Source organism: Netta rufina, assembly GCF_964035555.1.
Source record: "Netta rufina genome assembly, chromosome: 7".
Lineage (NCBI taxonomy): Eukaryota > Metazoa > Chordata > Aves > Anseriformes > Anatidae > Netta > Netta rufina.
The window spans coordinates 25,760,494-25,781,165 of NC_140130.1; the positions used below are offsets into that span (position 1 = coordinate 25,760,494).

The following is a 20,672-nucleotide window of genomic DNA, read 5'->3' on the forward strand; positions in this document are numbered from 1 at the left end:
GGTGAGAAAGAGGGCATGAAGAGCACAGACAACACTGAATCAGGCCAGAGGTAACCCTAGCTCAGTTCCCTGATCCAACAGCAGCAAGCAGATGATGCTAAAAGTATTAAAAAAAAATAATAAAATATATATTTTTTTCCCTTGTACACTTTGCTAATTTACGAAGATTTGTAAATAAGGGACTTTCTTGGCCAGACATAGCATCCTATGCTTAGTACCCTATGGTTGATTTTCATGATTTTCTTCTCTTTTTTTTTTTTTTTTTGATGATTTTTTCCCTAAATTCCTTTAAAAGTTTAACAGTTTCATTGTGGCCTGGAATTTTGTGAGTTAACTCTTTTTCTGAAGAACTGACTGACTTATGGAAGACATCAGCAAAGTATGTATAGGCATGAAGGCAATGCGGACAGATTCTGATTAGCACTCAGCCCAGGTGCAGCAGATTGAGTACGAGAAAGGGGCAGTAGCTCCCAGGTCCAAGCTCCCACTGAGTTCAAAATTACATGGGAGTCAAGAGTCATTTTCCTGTCACTTTCTGATAAGGTGATTATCATCTTTCCTCTTTAAGCAAAGTAACATTCATTGCCTTTCGCTCTAGTCTTGCTGTCACGTTTAAAAGCTGATATAGGAAAGAAAATTACAAGCTGACACAATGTCCTTGAATGATCCTGCCCTTTTGCTTAGGGGTAGGAAGTTGTGGATCTGCCACCTCTGTGTAGTTGTACTGAGGGAAGTAAGGTGAAAACAGAGACGTGGTAGAAAATAATGCCTTTTCTGGGATGTGGGCAGAGGGGATGGCTTTCTCCCTGCTGGGCCAGGATTCACCCTCCAGAGTTGGCACCCTGTTAGAGCTGCCACCCCTGCTAGCAATCTTGGCAAATGAGAGAAGAGGTGAGTGGCTGGCAGAAACACCAAGACATCATTCTTTCTAGCCATAATTGAGGTTCTTCTCTAATATGCGTAAAGGAAAAAACACAGACACGGTGTTGCTCAATTTCTGTGGCCCGGCAGAGGAGTTCAGACTCCTATGCCATCAGTCAGATCTCTTGTAGCTCCATTCTGCTTGAGAAAAAGGGAAAGAAACTGTTTGAAAAAAATCAGACTTTCTTCTGTAACTTTTGCTGTTGCTACTGAGCTGGGCAGAGGATTTGATTAAGAGGAAATCTGGAGGGAAGATTTCATCAGAGATCTGTAGAAAGCTAAATCCAACTTGCTGCTTCCAGTAGAAAGGGATTCCAGAAAGTATTAGATGTGGGGGCAGTTGTGATGAAGGATGCTGAGCTCTATCCATATTTATCTTCCCTGCTTTTGGGAAACAGGGCTTGAAAGCTGACTATCCAACTTGTGCTTATCAGGGTCTATCAGAACAGTGTCTTTTTTGAGAGATAGGAGGGAAGATTTCAAAACTTGGTTTATACAAGTTGCCTAGGCACCCTGAGATACCTAGAGAAGACAGAGAGGTTTAAATAGTTGTCTGCATTCTGGTCTTATCTTGCCTTTTTTTGTTTTTCATTCTCTCTCTTTTTTTTTTTTCTTTTCTTTTTATGAATATTGCAATAACTGTTTGTGGTGCAGCTGATTTTATTATTGGCTGTGAATTTTATTGCAAGACTCTGATGTGTCCTTGTGAGTTCATTGCACTATCCTCGCTCACGCAGCTGTGCAAACTTCAGTGTGAAAACCTATATATGGACTCTTCAGAATAGGATCCATGAAATTAAAATGGCTCTGTGAAAATAATGACTGCACACAGAAAGAAAAGTAAAATTTAGAACTTGATCTGACAAGAAAAATTACAAATATGCTTATTAAGTTAGGAAACAAAAATGATTGAGAGGATATTGGCATTTGCTATAGTGAGCTGCACTCCTGGATCATCTAATCTAATTTCAAAACCATCTGGAAGTGATGAATAGCTGTGACTTTGCGAGAAAATGATCAATCTGCTAATGCCATCAAGTGACTTTACAATGGACAAGAAAACGTGTGTTATAGGAATTCCCATTTTATCCCAGTAGATGATCAGTTTATACCCTGAAGAAAGACAGTTGATTACCCATATTATTATCTTCGTTTGTAAGACTTAAAAACGTTATTAACGATCACAGATTAATCAGTGTCACTTCCTTCTCCCATCTCCCTCCCTGCCAAAGGAGTACTATATTCATTAGCCTTTGGACTGCTGCACGAATTCACCTAAGCAGCTCACAGAGGCACAGCATTGATTATGCTGCTGATACTTCCAGTGTGAGCTGAGGTCTTTCTGTGACACCTGAATAGACAAATCAGGTGGTGAGAGCATCTGCTTGGAGTAATCTTTCTCAGACAGCATCATGTGATTTATTGGGCCTTTGGAAAAGGATGGCTGTGACCTGAGATCAGTTCCCAGCAGCCGCGCTGTGTACTCAGGAGATTCCTGGCAGAAGCCGTAATGCACAGAGGAGGCACTGGGCTCTGGGCATGTTTTGTCTAGTGCTGGCTTCCTGGGGCAGACATTACTTTCATTGGAGTCAAATACTGTTTCTGGACAGGAGATCAACCATTTTCTAAAGAAATCACCATCTTTAGTTCTACTGTGCAGATAAGGAAATAGAGGCAGAACAAGGGATGTGCTTGTGATCAGTCACCCTGCAGGCCATGGGAGAGCTTGACACTGAACCAGGTTTCCCGAGTTCCAGGTGAGTATCTTACAGACTTCTCCCATTCTTTCCAAAGGAGATTGCTAAAGAAATACAAAGGGGGCTAAACCTTGCCTGTAATGCTCAGACAAGGTGGATGGAAAGGCAGGGAGGAGGACTAGAAAAAGGTCTGCTGTCTGGAGACTCCTCTGGGCTCTCTTGTTTCAAAGTTAGCATGTAAAAGTCCTGCCAGAAGGAGCAAGAATGAGCAGATCATGATAGATGATTTCTTTTCCCTAAGTAAAAGGACAAGGGTTGCCTGATGACAACGTAATCCAGACATCCTCATCTAGAGGCTAATGTACTTGGTTTCTTGTGCTTTTAAATAAGGACAGATGGATTATAGCTCCTGTGCTGTCCTCCTGCCAGCATCTGGGGTGTGCTCTACCAACCGCTCAGACTAATCCTGGGTTTGCACAGCCAGGGGCGGGGGGCTGTGCACGTGCTTATTCCTCAGACTCCCTCACTTTTGTGTTAGGGAAAGCCATGGCATATTCTGATGCCCTGAATGTATCTTGTGTGGATTGACAGTGTGTGTGGCCTCTGCACCTTTTCTGTTCAGCCTGGCCCTGATCCTGCATGGGGCAGAGTGTGGTATGGCTCTTCAGCTTCTCTGGGAGCTGGGAAGACTCAACCCTGGCTTGACTGCAGAGTTGACTCTAATGGATTTTTCCCCTGTTTGGCTGCAGTGAGTGGTAGAAAGCAGCTTTCCAGAGCAGCACTACTGTACTTAGAAACATTTCACATTGTTCAGGTGGTGCTACAAGCCTCTGCTCCCAAGGAGAGCCTGACCTCATATGCTCACTGTACGTGATTTCCCTGTTTAGTGATCCCTTTGACCCAAACCTGTGAAATTTCCCCCACTAAAACTGATCAGCCACCTTCTTACACCATCACCCAGCTATGTGCAGCTCCAAATCTTTGTGTTCTGCTCCCTAATAACCTATCTCAGACAAAGTTTGTCACCCTGAATCACCACAGACTGTGCCTCTTGCATGAGTTTGGGTCTTGCATATTCTGAGCAATGTTGCCCACATTTGTGTTGGGCATCTCTGGATGAAAATCTACTGTTTCATAGGATGACTGATTGAAATGACTGGACATGCTCTGTTATCAGCTTCTTCCAAAGGGGCAACACCTGTCTCTGTTGGGACCACAGACCTGTTAGGAAATGCTGATACATTGCTGATGTCTTTTCTAGAAGACTGAAGCAGCATCTTCAGGTTTCAAAGCTGTCAGAAACTGGTTGCCTTTCATAAGTACTTCGAAGAAGAGAGAGAACACTACACGAAAAAACAGCATTAAAAATTAACGTGCTTTCCTACTGCCCTTCCCAGGTGTCTTACACTCCCTTTCATGTTGCTGGGATTTCTTTTGAAGCAATTGTCATGTAAAGTGGTTTGGGAACACTGGCAATAATTTTTTTAGAGACCAGATTTCAAAAGATTTGTTTTGTCATTCAGTAAGCTCTTATTTTGATAGCACTTTGTATTAGAAAATAAAAATAAAAAAAAAACCCTCTCCCCAACCATTGCCTTGTGCAGTTAATGGAGAAATCAAGCCCAAGCAGTAGGCCTGCTTCATAATTATATGTTCTGCAGATTACTTGCTAATTGCACTTGGCATTGCTTCCTAACTATGTTGTACCATGTCATTTGTAGTGGTTTTCCTCTTGTGCTTTGAAGGAAGTGCCATTGGGCTGATGAATAATCCCAGGACTGTTTTCCAAAGCTGAGAGAAAAAGGTCTACCATGATTGCACTGCAGGATTTTTATTGCAGGATTTTTTTTTTCCTCTGTATTCAGAGAAGCTCTTCTCCTGTGCGATCTCCCTTCTCCCTCCTTACCGGGAACCAGGCAGTGGTACAGCTTTCCATGAGCAGTTCAACATGGGTTGCTCGTCAGTGAATCTGGCCAACATTTTGATTTTCTACTCTGTGGAAAATCTCCATGTCATGATATTCAATTTCAGCTGGACGTGGAAATAAACCATTACCTTCAAATTTCATCTGTGTGAGCAATTCTATGAAAACTTGGTTTGACCTGTTACCTTGGGAAACTGAGTAGAGACCAAAATTTTCTTAAATTTGTTTCCAAATTTCTCATCATGGGAGCTGCTGTCTGCTTTTAATATATTCTTGGTGTTTTAAGTGCTGATGTTTTCCCCCCTCTGATTAGCAGCAGTAAAACAGAGCCTTATATCTAAGATGATCCACAGGAGTTGCACTAATTTGCATCAGCTGAAAATCTAGATCCAGATTTTATTGGGAAGAAGAACATTCTCTTATTTATAGAAAGTTTGCTACTTTTCTTGTTCTTTTCACATTCACAGGCAGAATTACAGCAGCCCTGAATCATCACCCAGCTGCCCTACGGCTGCTGTTTCTAGTTAACAGGTCAGCCAAAAGCAACTGAATTAAATGCTCCAAAGTGGCTCTTAAAGACTATTTATTGTTTAGGAAAAAAATTAGGAAGTGTGTTTTGTTGGCAATTGTCTGCCTTTCCAGTGTCATATTTCATCTTTTATGTTTCCTTCATTTCCAGTCTCTTGCTCCCTGCATCATCTTGCCCGTCATGAGACAGTATAACTCTGGCTCCTCTTCCACTCTCCCTAATTGCTGATCTGTGTGTCTCTGTTAGATTCTGCTTCCTTGTCTCAGTCCCTTTCCATTCAATTTCCATGTAACTAGTGACCTCCTTTAACGCTAATTCCATCTAAACCTTAATAAAAAACAATCAGGAGGTTACACAGCCCATTTGGTTTTCTCTAAAGTCGTGATTGATGTTTAATTTATGGAGAAATGGCTCATCTCTTACTCCCCATTCATAAAACCAAACCCCACCAGCACAATTTGCAGTTGTTCTGTTGCTGCTTGTGTGTTTTCAGCCCTAACAGCTCAGCCTGCACACAGGAGTTAGTCTTGCTTTACTGCTACTTTCGTACAGATGGCTTCAGATCCAGATTTCATAATGGGCTTTTTTTTTTTTTTTTTTTTTTTTTTTGTGGGTATGTGAAATTCTCAGCATTTTCTTTTATTGCCTCAAAACCTGTAACTGTCAACAAGTGATGGAGGTACCTTTATGTTCCACGTCCTTCTGTAAGTGTGTGCACTGAGCCAGGCTCTCTAGCATGGGCTCACCGCTGTCCCACATAACAGGAACAGTGTAGCCTGACTAATGGGGACAAAAATCCAAACCAAGCAATCACGATTGCTGAGATCTGTGTTTCCCCTGGTTTTGGTGAGAGAACTTAATTCCCTGAAGGGAACTAGAAAAAAAACGTGCTTCCATACCAGGAGGTTGTTCTTCCAGCTTGTATTTCCCAGCACTTTATGGGTTCTTCCATTAAATTACTGCTCCTGTCGTTACCTGTTAAAGGCACAGATGTAAATAAAGAAGAATTTTAACTGGAAGCAGAGGGCAACCTGGCTTTGCTTTCTCTCTCTCTTCATTTCTGTGGCAAAAACATGGTTTCTGGTCACCTGAAATATTACTCTTCTGGGTGATTTTACTAGTTTCTTTTGCTTGGTAGACACTTCCTTTGCACGTGTTTTTCTTTCACAGTAATAATTAAAAAAAAAAAAAAGGCAACAAGATTGCTTTCAGGTTTTCCTAAGATAAGCAGTCTATTTGTGATGACACTGCAATTATATTTTCCTTCAGTATTATTAACTAAAGAACTAAAGCGTATATTTGGCTTGCTTTCCATTTAGTTTTCTGTTGTCTATCTCCTTGTATAGTTAATCTGTAAAGATGCTATCTATTAAGTGTATTTTTTTGCTTTCATTTCATTTTTAGATGTTCAGACATCAACTGTCTATTCTGTAGGGCCTAACCTTATTAAAACCTGACTTAGACGTCCCCAGGTTACTTTGTGAGAAGCAAAATGAGCTAACTTTTAACCCTTCTCACCTTGTTGATGTCCAGTGGAGGAAAAATGCTTCAGAAAGGAGTATATATTTGAAGTTTTTTTGTAGTGAAGAAGACCTTCCTGTGAAGGAAGCATTTGCTTCCTTCCTTTGCATCTTCAGTCATCTCACTGTTGGGCACAGCTGAGAACAGAAGGCATTACCAGTCTTGACAGTTTTCTCCTATTACAAGCACGAAGTCCTTCCTCTATATCTAGACCAGCTGAATACAGACAGCTTTAATGCATGTTTGCTTCATATCATGTCCTGACAGTTTACTATGGAAATGATAGAAAGCAACTTGATTTAGCCATGAGAAGATGTTTCTATTTCCATGCTTGGGCAGCTTGTCTGAAACTTCCAACAGGGATGGATCCAGATGGGTACAGCTGATGCTTTTCCTGTGAGCAAGGCAGGAACTATGCTTGAAGATAAGTTTCTCATACCTAGGAAAGGACAAGGATTGACTCTATGGCCTAGAGGTGGATGTGTTGTTGTCTTGTCACCCTCAAATCATCCAAGGTTTCCCGTAGGCCTGTCAGGAATGGGCAGCATTGAATGACATAAAAAGCACAGCTATCAAGCTATCACCAGTGCAGGGAATGATAAAGCAAAAACAATGCAATCCATCAAGAGCATACTGTGTAAGTGTAAAAAGCCTTTTAAATAGTTTCAGTACAAGGTTATCCGGTCAGTATATACCACATTTGTAAGTTATTGTGTATTTAAAAAATTAATGAAAGATATAATTATAGCAGTGTTACCAATGACCTTTTCCAAAATGACTCCATCATGAATCTGTAAGCATTACAGAATTGTTTTCTGGGTTCCTAGTAATTTTGCTGCAAATTAATGACATCAAGCCCTGGCAATAAAAGCCTTGCCTTTTTTTTTTTTTTTTCCTCAAAAGAAGAGATTGGGAAGCATTTTTTCATTTCCTAGCAATGGTTTCACTGTGAGTGGTGCATAAAGCCAGTTGAGAAGGTGCTGCCCTATTAGCTAAGATTTTATGTAGTGTTTTAAATGCCCACTCTGAGGGACAGAACAAAATCTATCCTGTCTAAAGCCAGTAAATTGCCATTCCATGGCTTAGTTCGGAGAACTAAATTGAGCTTATTCAAAAACCAAAACAAAATTTAAAAAAATATCTGACTCTCTAAATGCCATATGGGCTCATGTATTTATTGCTTCTCAAGGACTTCCAGATCAGACTGCTACGAATGGAAAAATGAGAAAATTCTCTTCATTTTGACTTCCCAGAGCAGGACCTTCAACAACCAGCTCCCTTCTTTTGTCTTCTACCCTTGTAATGAGCAATTAAGAGCTTTCAGTTAGACCATGGTAGGCAAGGTTATTGAGGCAAAATTCATAGTACAATGTGTCCCCTTTTCCTCTGTATCATCTTGATAGTTTAGCTATATTTAGGAAAAAAAAAAGTCACTAATTTAGTGAACAAACTAAGTAAATAGGAAACAAAGATACATAGGAATCGGATAAAATAAATAAGTAAGTATCTTCAAAGCTATGTGAAGCCTTGCCAGTTGGGACAAAAAAATAAATTCCTGCCAACTCTTTTTCATTCTATCTCCTGGGGTCTTGTTTTGTTTCTAAGAGAGGCTCAAAACTGAGAAAAACCATGTCAGACTGCTGAGGTAATGAGTACACAAGATTTTTCTGTCCTCAGCCAACAAGATGTGGTTATCTCCTGTATGCTGTCTTCTATCTTGCCATTTACAGCCCTTCCACAGATCAGCTGTGCAGGATACAGAAATCCAGATGTACGTACCAAAAGCAGTTAATGCTAAGCATTTCTTGACAGATGAACGTGAGCAATATAAATGTTTGAACTCTCTGCCTAGCTTTCTTGGTTGGGCCTGTCAGCCCCAGAACAGAGATGGTAGAGGGGGACGTGTGGCTGCACCTTGGTCGCTGTAGAAAAATATCCAGTGAGGTAGCTCACAAAACTGATGAAAGAAGAGTTCAACTGCAACACCTGATTTTGCACATCAAAGTTTGTTCATGTGATGATTTGTTTAGCTTAGTTCTAATTCAAAAAAAAAAAAAAAGAAAAAAAAGAAAAAAGATGATGGTTCTCATCACTTCCCAGGATAAGCTGTTTGAGTTTGGAGCTGTTTGTAGACCAGAGCACTGCACTCCTCTCCATTTCTTTCATTTGCTTACTCTCATAGAAGTTTCAAATCCACTACAGAGTCATCTTAAAATGTAATGTAACCTTCGTCGTATTGGCTGATCTCTTCATCTGAACAGTACCATCAGCAGCTGGGCTGCGTTCATTATTAGTGAGCAGTGCTGACAAGGTGCAGTTGCTTGCTAGCTGCTGCGTATACGTAGCTCTTGTCTCTGAAGGCTGCACTGCAATGCTTGATCAGGCTCAAGAAGCTTTTTATTAGCGTGTGTGTGTGTGTGGGGGGAGTTGCCATTTTAGGAATGAGGTGACCCAGAACCATCTCTGCAGCACAGAGCAAAACATTCCTCTCTGTTCACACTCCTCTAATTACATTTAGTGTAGTATTGTTTCATCTAAATTATAGCAATTATATACAAAGATCTTCTTTGAAATCATTTAATTAAAGAGTAGCTAATGCTCTGTGCTTTTGGAATGTTAATATATTGCCTTCCACTTAGGAAACCTCATTTTTTCCATTAATTATCATAGAAGAATTTCAATGGCAGAGGATTTTTAGCTTGTTCTAATAGATTTAAAAAGCAAGTGATTTTGGTAGTTTGATTTTTGTAGCACAAAGAAGCTTTTTACTCTCTTTCTGGACAATAAGCTAAGGTTCAGTCTGAGGAATAACATTTTCCTTGAGATGCTGATGAAGTGTTGGGTTTCTCCAGCCCTGTTATCTTCTGTGTTCAGGCAAGTGTCTGTGTTTGATTATGTTCTCCCCTCCTCTTGCTAGATTTTCTGTGTAATACACAGGCAGGTCAAATCCTGAACAGGTATAAATCTGCTGGACTAAATGATTTCTGCCTGCTGAGTTGCTGCCTTGCAGGAATGACATTTCAGTCATGCTTCAAATCCAAGACAAACAAGATTCACGGGAGAGCTGCCCAGTAGTGCAATAATGCCGTGACCAGATGAGCATCCTGTAAGACCATGTACTGAAAGCAGTTGTGGCATAAGAGCCAGTGGGATTTAGCCAGTGCCAAGGCAGAATTGGGATCTAGGCTGGAGTTAGAACTCCTTCTTCTGGAACATGGTTTCTGGGACCTCCTGCATCCCCCCTCTGTCTCCCATTCTTTCCTTCTCACAAGTGCTCTGGCACCCAGTATTTCTGTGGTTTCTTTGCTTTGATTTTGGTTCACAATGTGTCTTTTGTGTTGAGGACAGTTTTGTGTTGAGGACAGGTTTTGCAGTTTCTTCTGTAGCCTCTTCTGGTTGTGGTGTTTCTTCTTATCACTGGTACCCTACAGCTTGGGCTACACTAAGAAATGTTCTCCAGACCAGAGCCAGGAACAATCTACCTAATAAATCCATTCCTATACATAAGTCCTTCCCCACCTACCTATTTCTAAACTGTGTACACATCTGTCACTGCTTTTTCTTGTTTTGTGTCCTTCCCCTTGTCAGCTCCTTAGAGCTTGCCTCTGTGAGACAGAATTTAAATGTAGAAAGATGTCCACAGCAAGCCCACAACCCCACTTTCTCTCCCTGATACCTATGAGCTGAGACAATTTTCATGAAAAACAGCCCAAGGCAGATGAATTTTGGCGCAGGCTATAGTCTATGAGAGAAGTAGTTTGAGCAGTGAGGGGAGAGCAAAGCCAGCAACACTGAGTGATTACCGTGTAAATTAAGGTGAACTGGAGTAACGCTGGGGCACAGTAGGATCTGGATTGCAGTCAGAAAACTCAGTAGAATTTATCTATTTTATTTCATTTTCATAGGGATATTTGCAAATCATCTCTCTCCCATCTCTTTTAGTCTGGAATAATTTAAAACAAAAACTTTAATCTCATAAGTGCCTTGGTTGAAATGTAAGTAACTGAAAGATTTGGTGTAATGAAAAAAAACCACACTCTTTCTCTGCTCTGTAAATTTTACAGTAATGGTGATACAGTCAGACTGTCAGAAAAGATTTGGGTTTCAGTACGTAGAGAATTTAGAAATCTGGAACTTGTATTTTGAATGAGTTTTTAGGTTCTTTTATAGATTCATTTAAGGTGACAAAGAATTGTTGTTACAGTGACAAATCAACTTGATTGTTGTGTTCTGTTGCTTTTGTTGTTTATGTGGACCAAGATGTTTCCCCTGCTGATGAGAAGTTGTAGTGTTGTACATGGCTTTTAAAGTCTGGTCACCCATGTCCCTGCCCTGATCTCCTCCTATTACACACCTCTTTGGAAATCCAGCTGCAGTTGATTGAAAAACTTCTCTGCTGAGAAAATCATGGCTGGCCACAGGAATAGGGGGCTGTTACTTGGTCAAAAAATGAGCACCCTGTAACACACATGCAATGTTTCTGCATGGATGGAATCTTTTGCTTAGGTACCTGGTGTTATATCTCAATTAAATCATGCATTTGCTATTTTATTTATTTATTTATTTATTTGGTCCATGGCATGAACTTCCTACGTGTAGCTTTCCTTAGTATTTGTGGTGATCTGTACCACCAGTGATTTTTGTTGCTGTGGTCCTTCTCTTCCAGACGCTTAAACATATAGCTTTTCCTACAGTTGAAGGAGGGCTGTATAGTTGGGAACGCAATTAGAGAGACCTGTGTTCAACAAAAAACTCTGCTGCTGGTGGTGCTGCAGGTCCGAGCTTGGGCAGAAGCCTCTGGTGCTATTTAATTTTTATATGATCTCTTTCATGATCCCATTTGTAACAGATCTGTGCCTCGGTTGTAAATTACAGTCTGAGTCTTTCCCCCACTGTTTCTGAGGGCTGACTCTTCAGCTCCAATTGCTCCTGCGTACAGCTTTACTCAGTATGAGCCTTGTGTTCTTCTGGAGTTGCATGGCAAAATGTGCCATTTTCACCCTGAACATCATCTTAGTACTTAGCTAGGTGAACCATGGACTGTGATCAGTGACTGATGATGATGTGCGAGCTGCTCAAAATAATTAAGAAAAACCTCTACTGATAACCTTACAGTGATGACAGTATAATTTCATTCTTACTGGCTGCAGCCAGCTTTTACCAGTTAGAAGGGAGGCTGTCACCTTTGCAAGTTGCTTGCCTATGATCCATATCCCAAATATGTTATTTCATGTGCTTCTCTTACAATTCATAAGTAGTAAATTTGTGCAACCAGGAAGTTCAGTAGTACAGAAATTGAGTAAGCTAATAAAAGCTTCATTTTGAGACACCCTAAACATATATTCATCAGAGTAGCTCCCTTGGTGTTAGACACATTACTTTCTAGAGTGGTTTTTTATTGTTCTGAGTGATACCTAGATATTTCTGTGACACCCATGACCAATTGTACTAAGTACTGAAGACTTGGAAGACCTTCCGACACAAGCTGCACAGGGATCAGGAAAGGGCTAAATAATTCTAGGATGTAACAGGATCAGGAAAGTGTTATACATGACTGAATAACATTTTCTGACATTAAGCTGCATGGCAGTGTGTTGGTTTCTGCAGCTGAGATTCATGAGAAATTATTTGCTTAATGGAAGCATATCCCTGCCTGACTCTGGTTCATTCTTCTTCCCTTTCTTTTCTGTGCACAGAGTTTTTGGACACTTCAGTCTCCGTTCTGAATGGCAGCTGGTCAAAGTGGACTACAAGTCTATCTTCAGCCGGAGGTGTAACAAAGATGACTACCAAACCTGGCATTTGCACAATCAGGTACTTGGACTGTGCAGGGAGGGGATGAGGGGGGTTCCTTTTCAGATATTCTGTAATGCCAGGTGAGAATATACTTGTTATTTTTGCATTCATCAAGACACTGTTCTAACCTGTTGATGCTTTATTTCCCCTGAAGCATATGCATGAATAAATATGGGGCCAGTCTTCTCCAGGCAAGTTAGGGAGATTGTTAACTTCTCTTTGTGTGAAAATATTCCATTTTAACAGCTGGATCTTTTCGCCCTCAGTGCTCAGGGCAATGTAAAACCTCACCTTGTGATTGAATTGTAGGAGGCATTGAACTCTTTGTAGCTCTGTCAGTGACTCAGGAAAATAATTTTATTTCGCTTTGCCTCTATTTTCCCTACTCAAAAATGAAAATAAAAACATTTATTCATCCTTCAGGTACTGCAGGTGTCTGTAAAACTCTAGGGAGTCCTTGAATAGAAGACACCAGAGAAGACCAAATTATTTCATTTTATTCAAGGATACACGCTTTCTTTTTCATACATTCTGGCTTATTTTCACAGTGGATATATTTAGGTCCTGAAGCCACTAGAGCTGAGGGAGCTCAGCACTCTCTGAAGATTACTTATGGGTTACTGGCCACCAGTATGATGTCCCACTCCCTGCAGGGGAACTGAACTGTAGCCAGCACTATCGGCACTGTGATTTTCCTGAATAAATCCATGAATTAGAAATGAGCATTAATTAGGCAAGGATGTATCAGCTGACTAAAATCATAGAAGAGAATAAATGAAAGTAATTTAAATGAAAGAAAAGGGAGGACATGTGTGTAACCAGGCAGCCATCTTGGGAATTGCTATTAATGGGAAAGAAGTATTTCAATTAGGCCTTGTCTTCTTTTCTTACTTTTAAGCAGACAAATTATTTCTGGCTCAGAGAAAATTCTGTTTATAACAACTCACCAAAATGTCAAACATTTATTTTATATTATCTATTCCTAGTAACACTCTTGAAAACCTTTGTGTGCAGAAAAAGCCAGACATAACATGCCAGCAAAATTATTTGAGGTCCATAACAAAGCCAGGTCTATCAGGGAAAGGAAAGTGGAATTTGTGCCAACCCCGGGTTTTAGACTTGGGCAGTTCTTCCTGCAGTCAATGTTGTCTGACATAGAAGAAGCCTAGGGGTATGTCCCCATTGCCTTTTCAGGGTAATTCATAGGACTAGAGACACTGACAGATGCTTTCTGAAATGTGATGTAACCAGGTGCTGGCAATGACTTGGGTACCCAGCCATTCTGGGCACATTGTGACTAGCATCCCAACTCAGTGCTGAACACAGTGCACTCATGAGTCCAACCCAGATGTCTTTGAGTCTGCAAAGCCACAGAAAGGGACTAGACTCTTAGCTCCCAACTTTCCATGTGGTAATTGTATGCTTTCATTGTCTTTTGTATATTTTGACAAAATGCATGGTTTAGGGCCTGGATGCCACTACAGCTCTCTGATTTTCTTTCTCATCCTTCTTCTTTATCTGCCAAAGGGGGAACCTTGTGTCATGGGGGAGAGGAAGATCTATAAAAAACGCAAGCCTGGAGCCCAGTGTTCCCTAGGTCGGGACTATTCCCGAACTGTGGTATCTGAACCGTGTGTCTGTGGTCAAGGAGACTTTGAGTGGTGAGTATGCAATTCTGGTAAATTTTGCAGGGCTTCTTCTTGTAGCATTGGCAGTGGTTGAGCCACTGTCTTGGACAAAAAAATGTGTGGGGAAACTTGGTCTTATGCAGCTTCATGGTTGTGAGTGTACCATATAGCACGACTGTGATCCTCATACCTGTAATGTGAGGGAGGTGTCCCTGTCATTTGCAGGGGAGTCTTGAAATCCAAGTCTGGAATTCAAAAGTGAAAAAAAATGCAAATATTGATTGACATTTTGATGTCCATCATTTTTGAAGAGTGACAGCTTGGACTTTTCTCTTTGGTCCAAAGCATGTCCTTTACAGGAGAAAAAGGGAATTTCTCTGTCCTCACTTCAAAGGTCACTGAACACCTAGGGAGCATGCTAACAAAACATATACTTTTTAGGTTATTACTCCTTTGAATTCCAAGGAACCATTTGCTGCTTTTTCTCGGTGTTTTACTGAGAAATCTCTGAAAATGATTCTTTAACATGTCTGTGCAGCCTGCCCTTGTCAGATGTAGCCGCTTGCTTTGCATAAATATTGATGTTTCCAACTTTATTGGCCATCATTTCTAAACTGGTTTAAGGTCATTTTGAAAGCAGCTTAAAAATAAAAATGGAGAAAGAATGAACCACTGTTTGATATTTCTTGTACACTCAGGGGCAGGACTTAGGGGAATGCATAACAGCTCAGGATCTCTGAAAAAGGAGTTCATATGGGGAACCTCTGATAGACAATACTTCAGAGATTTAAGACTATCAGTAGCTGTGATGTTTGAGCCTGAATGATCAGAATGACGTTTAAATGAGGTTGAAAATACCCGGGGAAAAGATCAGCTGAGAAAACTGATTTTCGTTTTTATAGGAGGTTATCAGGATCAGTGACTGATGCAGTATCAGTGTGATTCATGAAAACTTCACTTACCTTTGAATCCTGCATTAAGAGTGTGAAGCATGAGACTTGCACACTTATTTGGATCCAGACTAGCCAAGACTCATGGGTCGTTTCAGATCATGGACACACTGATACACTGCAAAAATGAATAAAAATATAGACCAAGGTGTTTTCTTGAATATTGCAGTACTTTGGCTCTACAGGATGTTCAGGGATACAGAGCAGAGATTTTCATCTTATCTGGATGGATGCTTAATTTGTTCCTAATGCCAAAATTACATCTGGGATTCCTGAGCTTGACTCAGGAGATCTTTCCCCGTTGTTCTCATCATGGGAACTTGCAGGATGAACAAGGTATTTTGCCCTGCAATGTCTGCCCTTGGCATTCGCATATGCCTCTGAGCTGCACCAAGAACTGATCTCCAGAGATGCTTATGTCTTTGCTCTTTTTTTTTTATTATTATTTTTTATTATTTTTCTCCGGCTTTGTGCCTCACCAGCTTTATAATTTCACAGTGAAGCTTGTCTTTTCTAAGCTGTAAGTGGAAAACTGCGGTAGCTAAATTGGCCTTAAGTGCTGTTCTGCCTTGAAAAGTGTTTGCATCAGAATGCACCTTTTCATTTAATTGACCTGCTCCTTGCATACGTACAGTATCATTTTTGCTTAAGTTTCCCAGTAACATGAGAGAATATTGCTGTTAACCTTGTCAGTCCTGCAGAGGAAATGCAGTTAGAGGACAGCAAGCTGGCTTTTGTTTCAGATTCTGCACTGCCAATGGAATCGTTAACTGGCTTCCAATTGTAAAATTGTTACAGCTGGTAATGGAAAATCAGAAGAACCAGCTTCAATTTAAGGGTGAGATTTGATGCTAGTCTGCAGGGCTAATTGGAAGAAGGTAGTTTGAAAAAAAAAAAAAAAAAAAAAAAAAGAGTAGTGCTGTAAATGGGGTGCTAAGCTTGAGTTATCCTAAAGGTGATTTTCAAAGAAGAAGAAAGGTGGACTCATGGGCTCTGACTTCTAAAGGACGAGGCAGTTCTTTAGACCATGTCAAGACACACATTTTTCTAGGATATGATTCATCTGCCACCTTTTGGATGTCCACATGAGAATGGGAGATGCTGAAAAACACATTTTTGCTAACTAGGAGAAGGATCTATACAGGGAGCGTATGGAGATAAGTCCCCAGTGTATGTATCTGTAGTTGGAGAGACAGCTCCTACTCTTTCAGTTGGTGCTTTTGAAAAGGAAAGATGTCCACTCAGGCTTTTCTGGCAGTATTTTGGCCTGCCTCTTGTGTGTGAAGTGAGCATGTCCCATGGAGATTCAGAGAAAAGAGGAAGATTGGCAACTGGGGTTGTGTGTGTGCACTGAACTGCAGGACCCAAAACATTGTCTCTACACCTCTCCAGTAAGTAGGTTTGGAGATTTTTTTCTGGTCACAGAGCATCCCACCCTACTACGTTTGATTTCATTTGTCCGCTGAGAGCTGTGCAGACAGAACAAATGTCTGTGGGAGCCCTACAGCGCAAGCTGTGACAGCTGTGCTCCCTCTCATTTGGTCACAGAGCCCTTGTTGCAGTGATATCAGTTTCCTGCTGTTAGATATAAGGCTGATATGAATTTCAGGGGCATAAAACATAATCCAGGACCCCAATTCGACAGCCACTCACAAGTTAAGATTGAGGTGATTCTGGAAACCCTCAGTCATTTTAAATAGAAAACCTTGGTCTTTTTTTTTTTTTTTTTTTTTTTTTTTTTTTTTTTGACAAAGAATGGCAGAAGGAACTCAGGAGTGTTATTAAAATGCTCACTGATCTTTATTTTTTTTTCCCCTTGATTCTTTATTTACTCTGTCAAGATAGTTTTTCTGAGAAAGACAGCACAGCAGCTGGACTTGATTATTTCCTTAACTTATGCAAACCCTGGGGCTTATGAGAAGGAAGGTGGGCAGCATGTGAGGTTTTAATATACATTTACCAGAAGTTAATGAACAAGCACAGAACCTTGAGGGCATACAGCAATGTTGTCTTTAATTTTATTAAATATTTATGCAGCTCTTTTCTTCTTTAGGGCAAAGTACAGCTCCTCCTGAATATTTTTAATTACCAAGTCACTGCCAGGCATTTTTGACTGTGCAGGTCGGACCCACTGAGAATGATTAAATTGAATGTTGAGGGAAAGAGCATTAGGGAATCTCTGAACCTTTTAAAGTAGCTTGCAGATTTTTTGCCCTCCAAAAAAGCAGCTGGGGTCACTGGGGACATAGCACAATTTTGTCTTACCAAAGGTCTTCCTGGAGACTTTCTTGCCGGCAATTCAGACACTGAATAGGTGAAAAGATAAAGCTTGGAGTATCCTAAAGGGCAGAGAACGTTTTCAAGGCAGTGGCTTCTGCAGTATCTCTGTTTACACAAAGGTTTAATTTGTTGGCATTTTTTAACGTGCTTTGGGCAACAATCCAGATTGCCTTTTTATTTGCCCCTTGAATCCAGCCTGCCAATAAGGGATATACATACAAACCTGAGCGAGAGCCTATTAAAACTTTTGGAAAGCTTTGGATTAATCCTATTGCTTCATCATAATATTGGCATGCAAAGGCATCTGTAAAAAAAAAAAAAAAAATAAAAAAAATCTTAGATGCAATTAGGTGTGTTTCCACTCTCTGGTGCTCTAAAGAAGCATTGGTACTCTGGATTACCTTCCCTATTTGACATAATATCATGTAATCCTTAGTTTACCAAATTGGCAGTAATTTTTAATTTAGTGTTGGGAAAAAGAACAAAACAAAACTGTGTTTTTCTTTCAGGCCAATCATAGCTTGGTCAAAGAGAAGGGAGGCCATTAACATACGTGTCTGTACACACACACAGGCTAGTTGTTCAGGAAGCATTCCTACTGTTTTACATTCCTAAGTGCTTCCTTGTGGAAAAAGTGTCATTAGATCTTGGAATTAATCTGGATTATTCTGAAAACAAAGATTGCAAAAAGGAAGCAAAGCAAAAGAATGAAAAGAAATTAACAATACAATTTTCTTTCTGAATTTCTGCACCTGTTTTGTTACCAAATGAAATGCAAGTCCTCCAGTGCTCTCTAAGGCTGGAAATTCTGGTGCTGTCAGGTCTCTCACACCTTCTGTGAACTGTTCATGCACCTCTAACTTATCAAGCACTTTGTCTCTGAATGAGCCTAATCCACCAGGTCATGCCCTCCAGAAGAGAGCCACCAACACGTGCACTCGGGAATAAAAACATCACTGAAAAGTGAGTGAAATCCAATGAATGGGTACAGCAATGCACTCATGACTTATTGTTTCCATAGTGACTATGGCTATGAGAGGCACAGCAACAACCAGTGTGTCCCAGCCTTCTGGTTCAGCCCATCTTCCCTGTCCAAGGATTGCAGTATTGGTCAAAGCTACTTGAACAGCACTGGGTAAGCGAACCTTTCCATCTCTCTGGTTTTGGTAGACAAGAAAACCTGGATGGTCTTTTCCTCTGCATCCCTCCTGGCTCTTTTCCAGTCTTATTCATGAGGTAATGTTTGCAGCAGCAGCTGTATGGAACATTGCCTCATTCCTCAGAGACAGGGCATATTAACATAAATGACATGTAGATATTGTATTGCTATCAAGTGATGTATGATCTCTGGAGCCTAGGCTTGGAGCTTCTCTTTGCTGCAAAATTAAAACACGAATCAGGAAGGTGTATCTGAGAAGCAGATGAACATTTAAAAGGGCAAGTTCAAGGTGTTTCCCACTGTTTCTTATTGAATCTTGTTCTATCTTAAAGCTCTTATTTATAGCAGCTTCTGGGGAGGCTCCAACGAGCAATTTTTAGCCTCATGAATTTTCCCCCCTCCTGCCATTTTCACTTTGTATATACAGTGCCTTGAGATTTCACACAAGCTACATGTGCTGGTTTCTCTTGGTTTTACCCAGAACAGATGGCAAGTGTTGGTTTATTATGGTAGTATCATTTTGCAAATGCTATTCTGTTGTGCGGGGGATTCTCTGAAATGGTGGTTGTACTTGATGATGCAAAACTGCGATGTTCCTTCTCAGGCACTGAAGGCCCTGAAGATTTTTCAGGGCTGTTTCTGAGTCATGGGTCCTGAATGCTCATTTATTATGACAGGGTCATTTATGGCTGGTAGTTGAAGGTGGCTGAAGGAAGTGGGGCTGCTGTGAGTTTGGATTCACTTTGCTTCAGGGATAACATCCCACTTACCACCCCTCAGTTTAAGAGTTGCTATAAACATGAGATGCAATTACAGGAACCCTATAATTCCCTACAGGAACCCAATGTGATTGCTTGTAGCCTTCTTAACAGAGGGGCAAGAATGCAACAGCTGGACTCTGGATCTTCTTAACCAACCCTGTACTTTCGTGTGAAATTACTAGAAAGGGTTAATTCCTCTCAACAACTCCGGGAATAGCCATGTGTCTTGCAAGTTTGCTAATCTCTTCCAAGCAGAGCCAAGAGAAAAACAAAAACACATCATTGAAAAATTTTAAAATTGAACTGGACAAAGCCCTTGCCAGATTCTTCCAAGTGCCTTCTAGCAGAGTGGAGGCAGACACAATGTAATAAAAAGCTGGGATGCAGAGGACAATCCTGCAGGCATAGCGAGTTGGGGAAATTCTTTGCCTTTCAACAGCACAGAGTAATTCACTTCCACAGTGTCTGACTGTTCTCACTGGTGCTGCTGAGAATCTCTGGAGAAGGTTGAATTGTGATTTGTTTGGCTTTCTCCAATTTAAAAAAGTATGAGATTTCTTTGATTCCTTCTTTTAGTGACAGAATCATGCAGGCAGTTAGCCTTTGAGAAAATGCATGCATTAATATGGGGAAATAAAACTAAACAAAGAAAATTTTCCACCCACTGCTTGAGCCCAATCTCCTTTTGTTACTGCTCCCCAGGTACCGAAGGATTGTGTCTAACAACTGCACAGATGGCTTGCGAGAGAAGTATATGGCCAAGGTGGAGAAATGCCCTGGAAAAGCACCTCGAGGACTGCACATCCTCACCGCTGATGGAAAGTTGGTCACAGAGCAAGGGCAGAATGCCACTTTCATCATCCTTATGGACGAGGTGTGTTACCAAGCCCAGCAAGCCTTTCATAGTGTCACAGGATCAGTATTATTTTCCCTTCACCTGTCAGGCTGTTGAGAAGAAAAGAACAGTCAGGCAGGTCACAAAACGATGAACATTCCTGAGACTTGGAAGAATGCAGGAGAGGGCTGTACATGAAATGTAGAAACAAGTCAAGTCAAATGTTTATTTGGCTGGTTTTCCTGTCTATCAGTGAGAATGAAAATGATGCTCAAGAAAGATAGGAGATTTGATTAAAAATTTATTTCTCCACTAGTTTCTTGTTGCTTCTGAGCTGCAGTTTAGGGAGTTTGTGAGGCAGAGATGGAGTCTCTATGTTTAATAATTCTCAGTTTCTGAGTTGCAAACCTTTAGTTCTGTCTTAGGTGAAACATTGTTGGGAAAGGTTATGAACACTGGGGAGCATTTTTGGTTTTATGGAGAGCAGAGAGGGAAGTTCAAACATTATTGCTTTGCAGTAGAAATTGAGGCTTCTCAACCCACTTCTGTGAGTAGAGGATACAGCCTCTGTCTGATTTGTTTGTGATGCGGTAGAATTCCCTCTGTTAGTCTCAATTACCTCTGCTTGGTGAGCATATATGGTTCTTTAAAGTTTGTGGACCAGCGAACAA

At 40.7% G+C, this 20,672-nt stretch overlaps 1 protein-coding gene across 1 annotated transcript in view; it reads left to right on the forward strand.

The window, feature by feature from the left end:
• The window catches only part of SORCS3 (sortilin related VPS10 domain containing receptor 3), a gene marked incomplete at both ends in the record, with an annotated part of 273,965 nt that overhangs the window by 226,971 nt on the left and 26,322 nt on the right, over positions 1-20,672 (forward strand). Inside the window, 4 exons of the mRNA XM_084290216.1 lie at positions 12,289-12,406; positions 13,916-14,049; positions 18,268-18,381; positions 19,869-20,040. Of these exons, the coding sequence (XP_084146342.1) occupies positions 12,289-12,406; positions 13,916-14,049; positions 18,268-18,381; positions 19,869-20,040 (538 nt within the window). The remainder of the gene's footprint in view (positions 1-12,288; positions 12,407-13,915; positions 14,050-18,267; positions 18,382-19,868; positions 20,041-20,672) is intronic.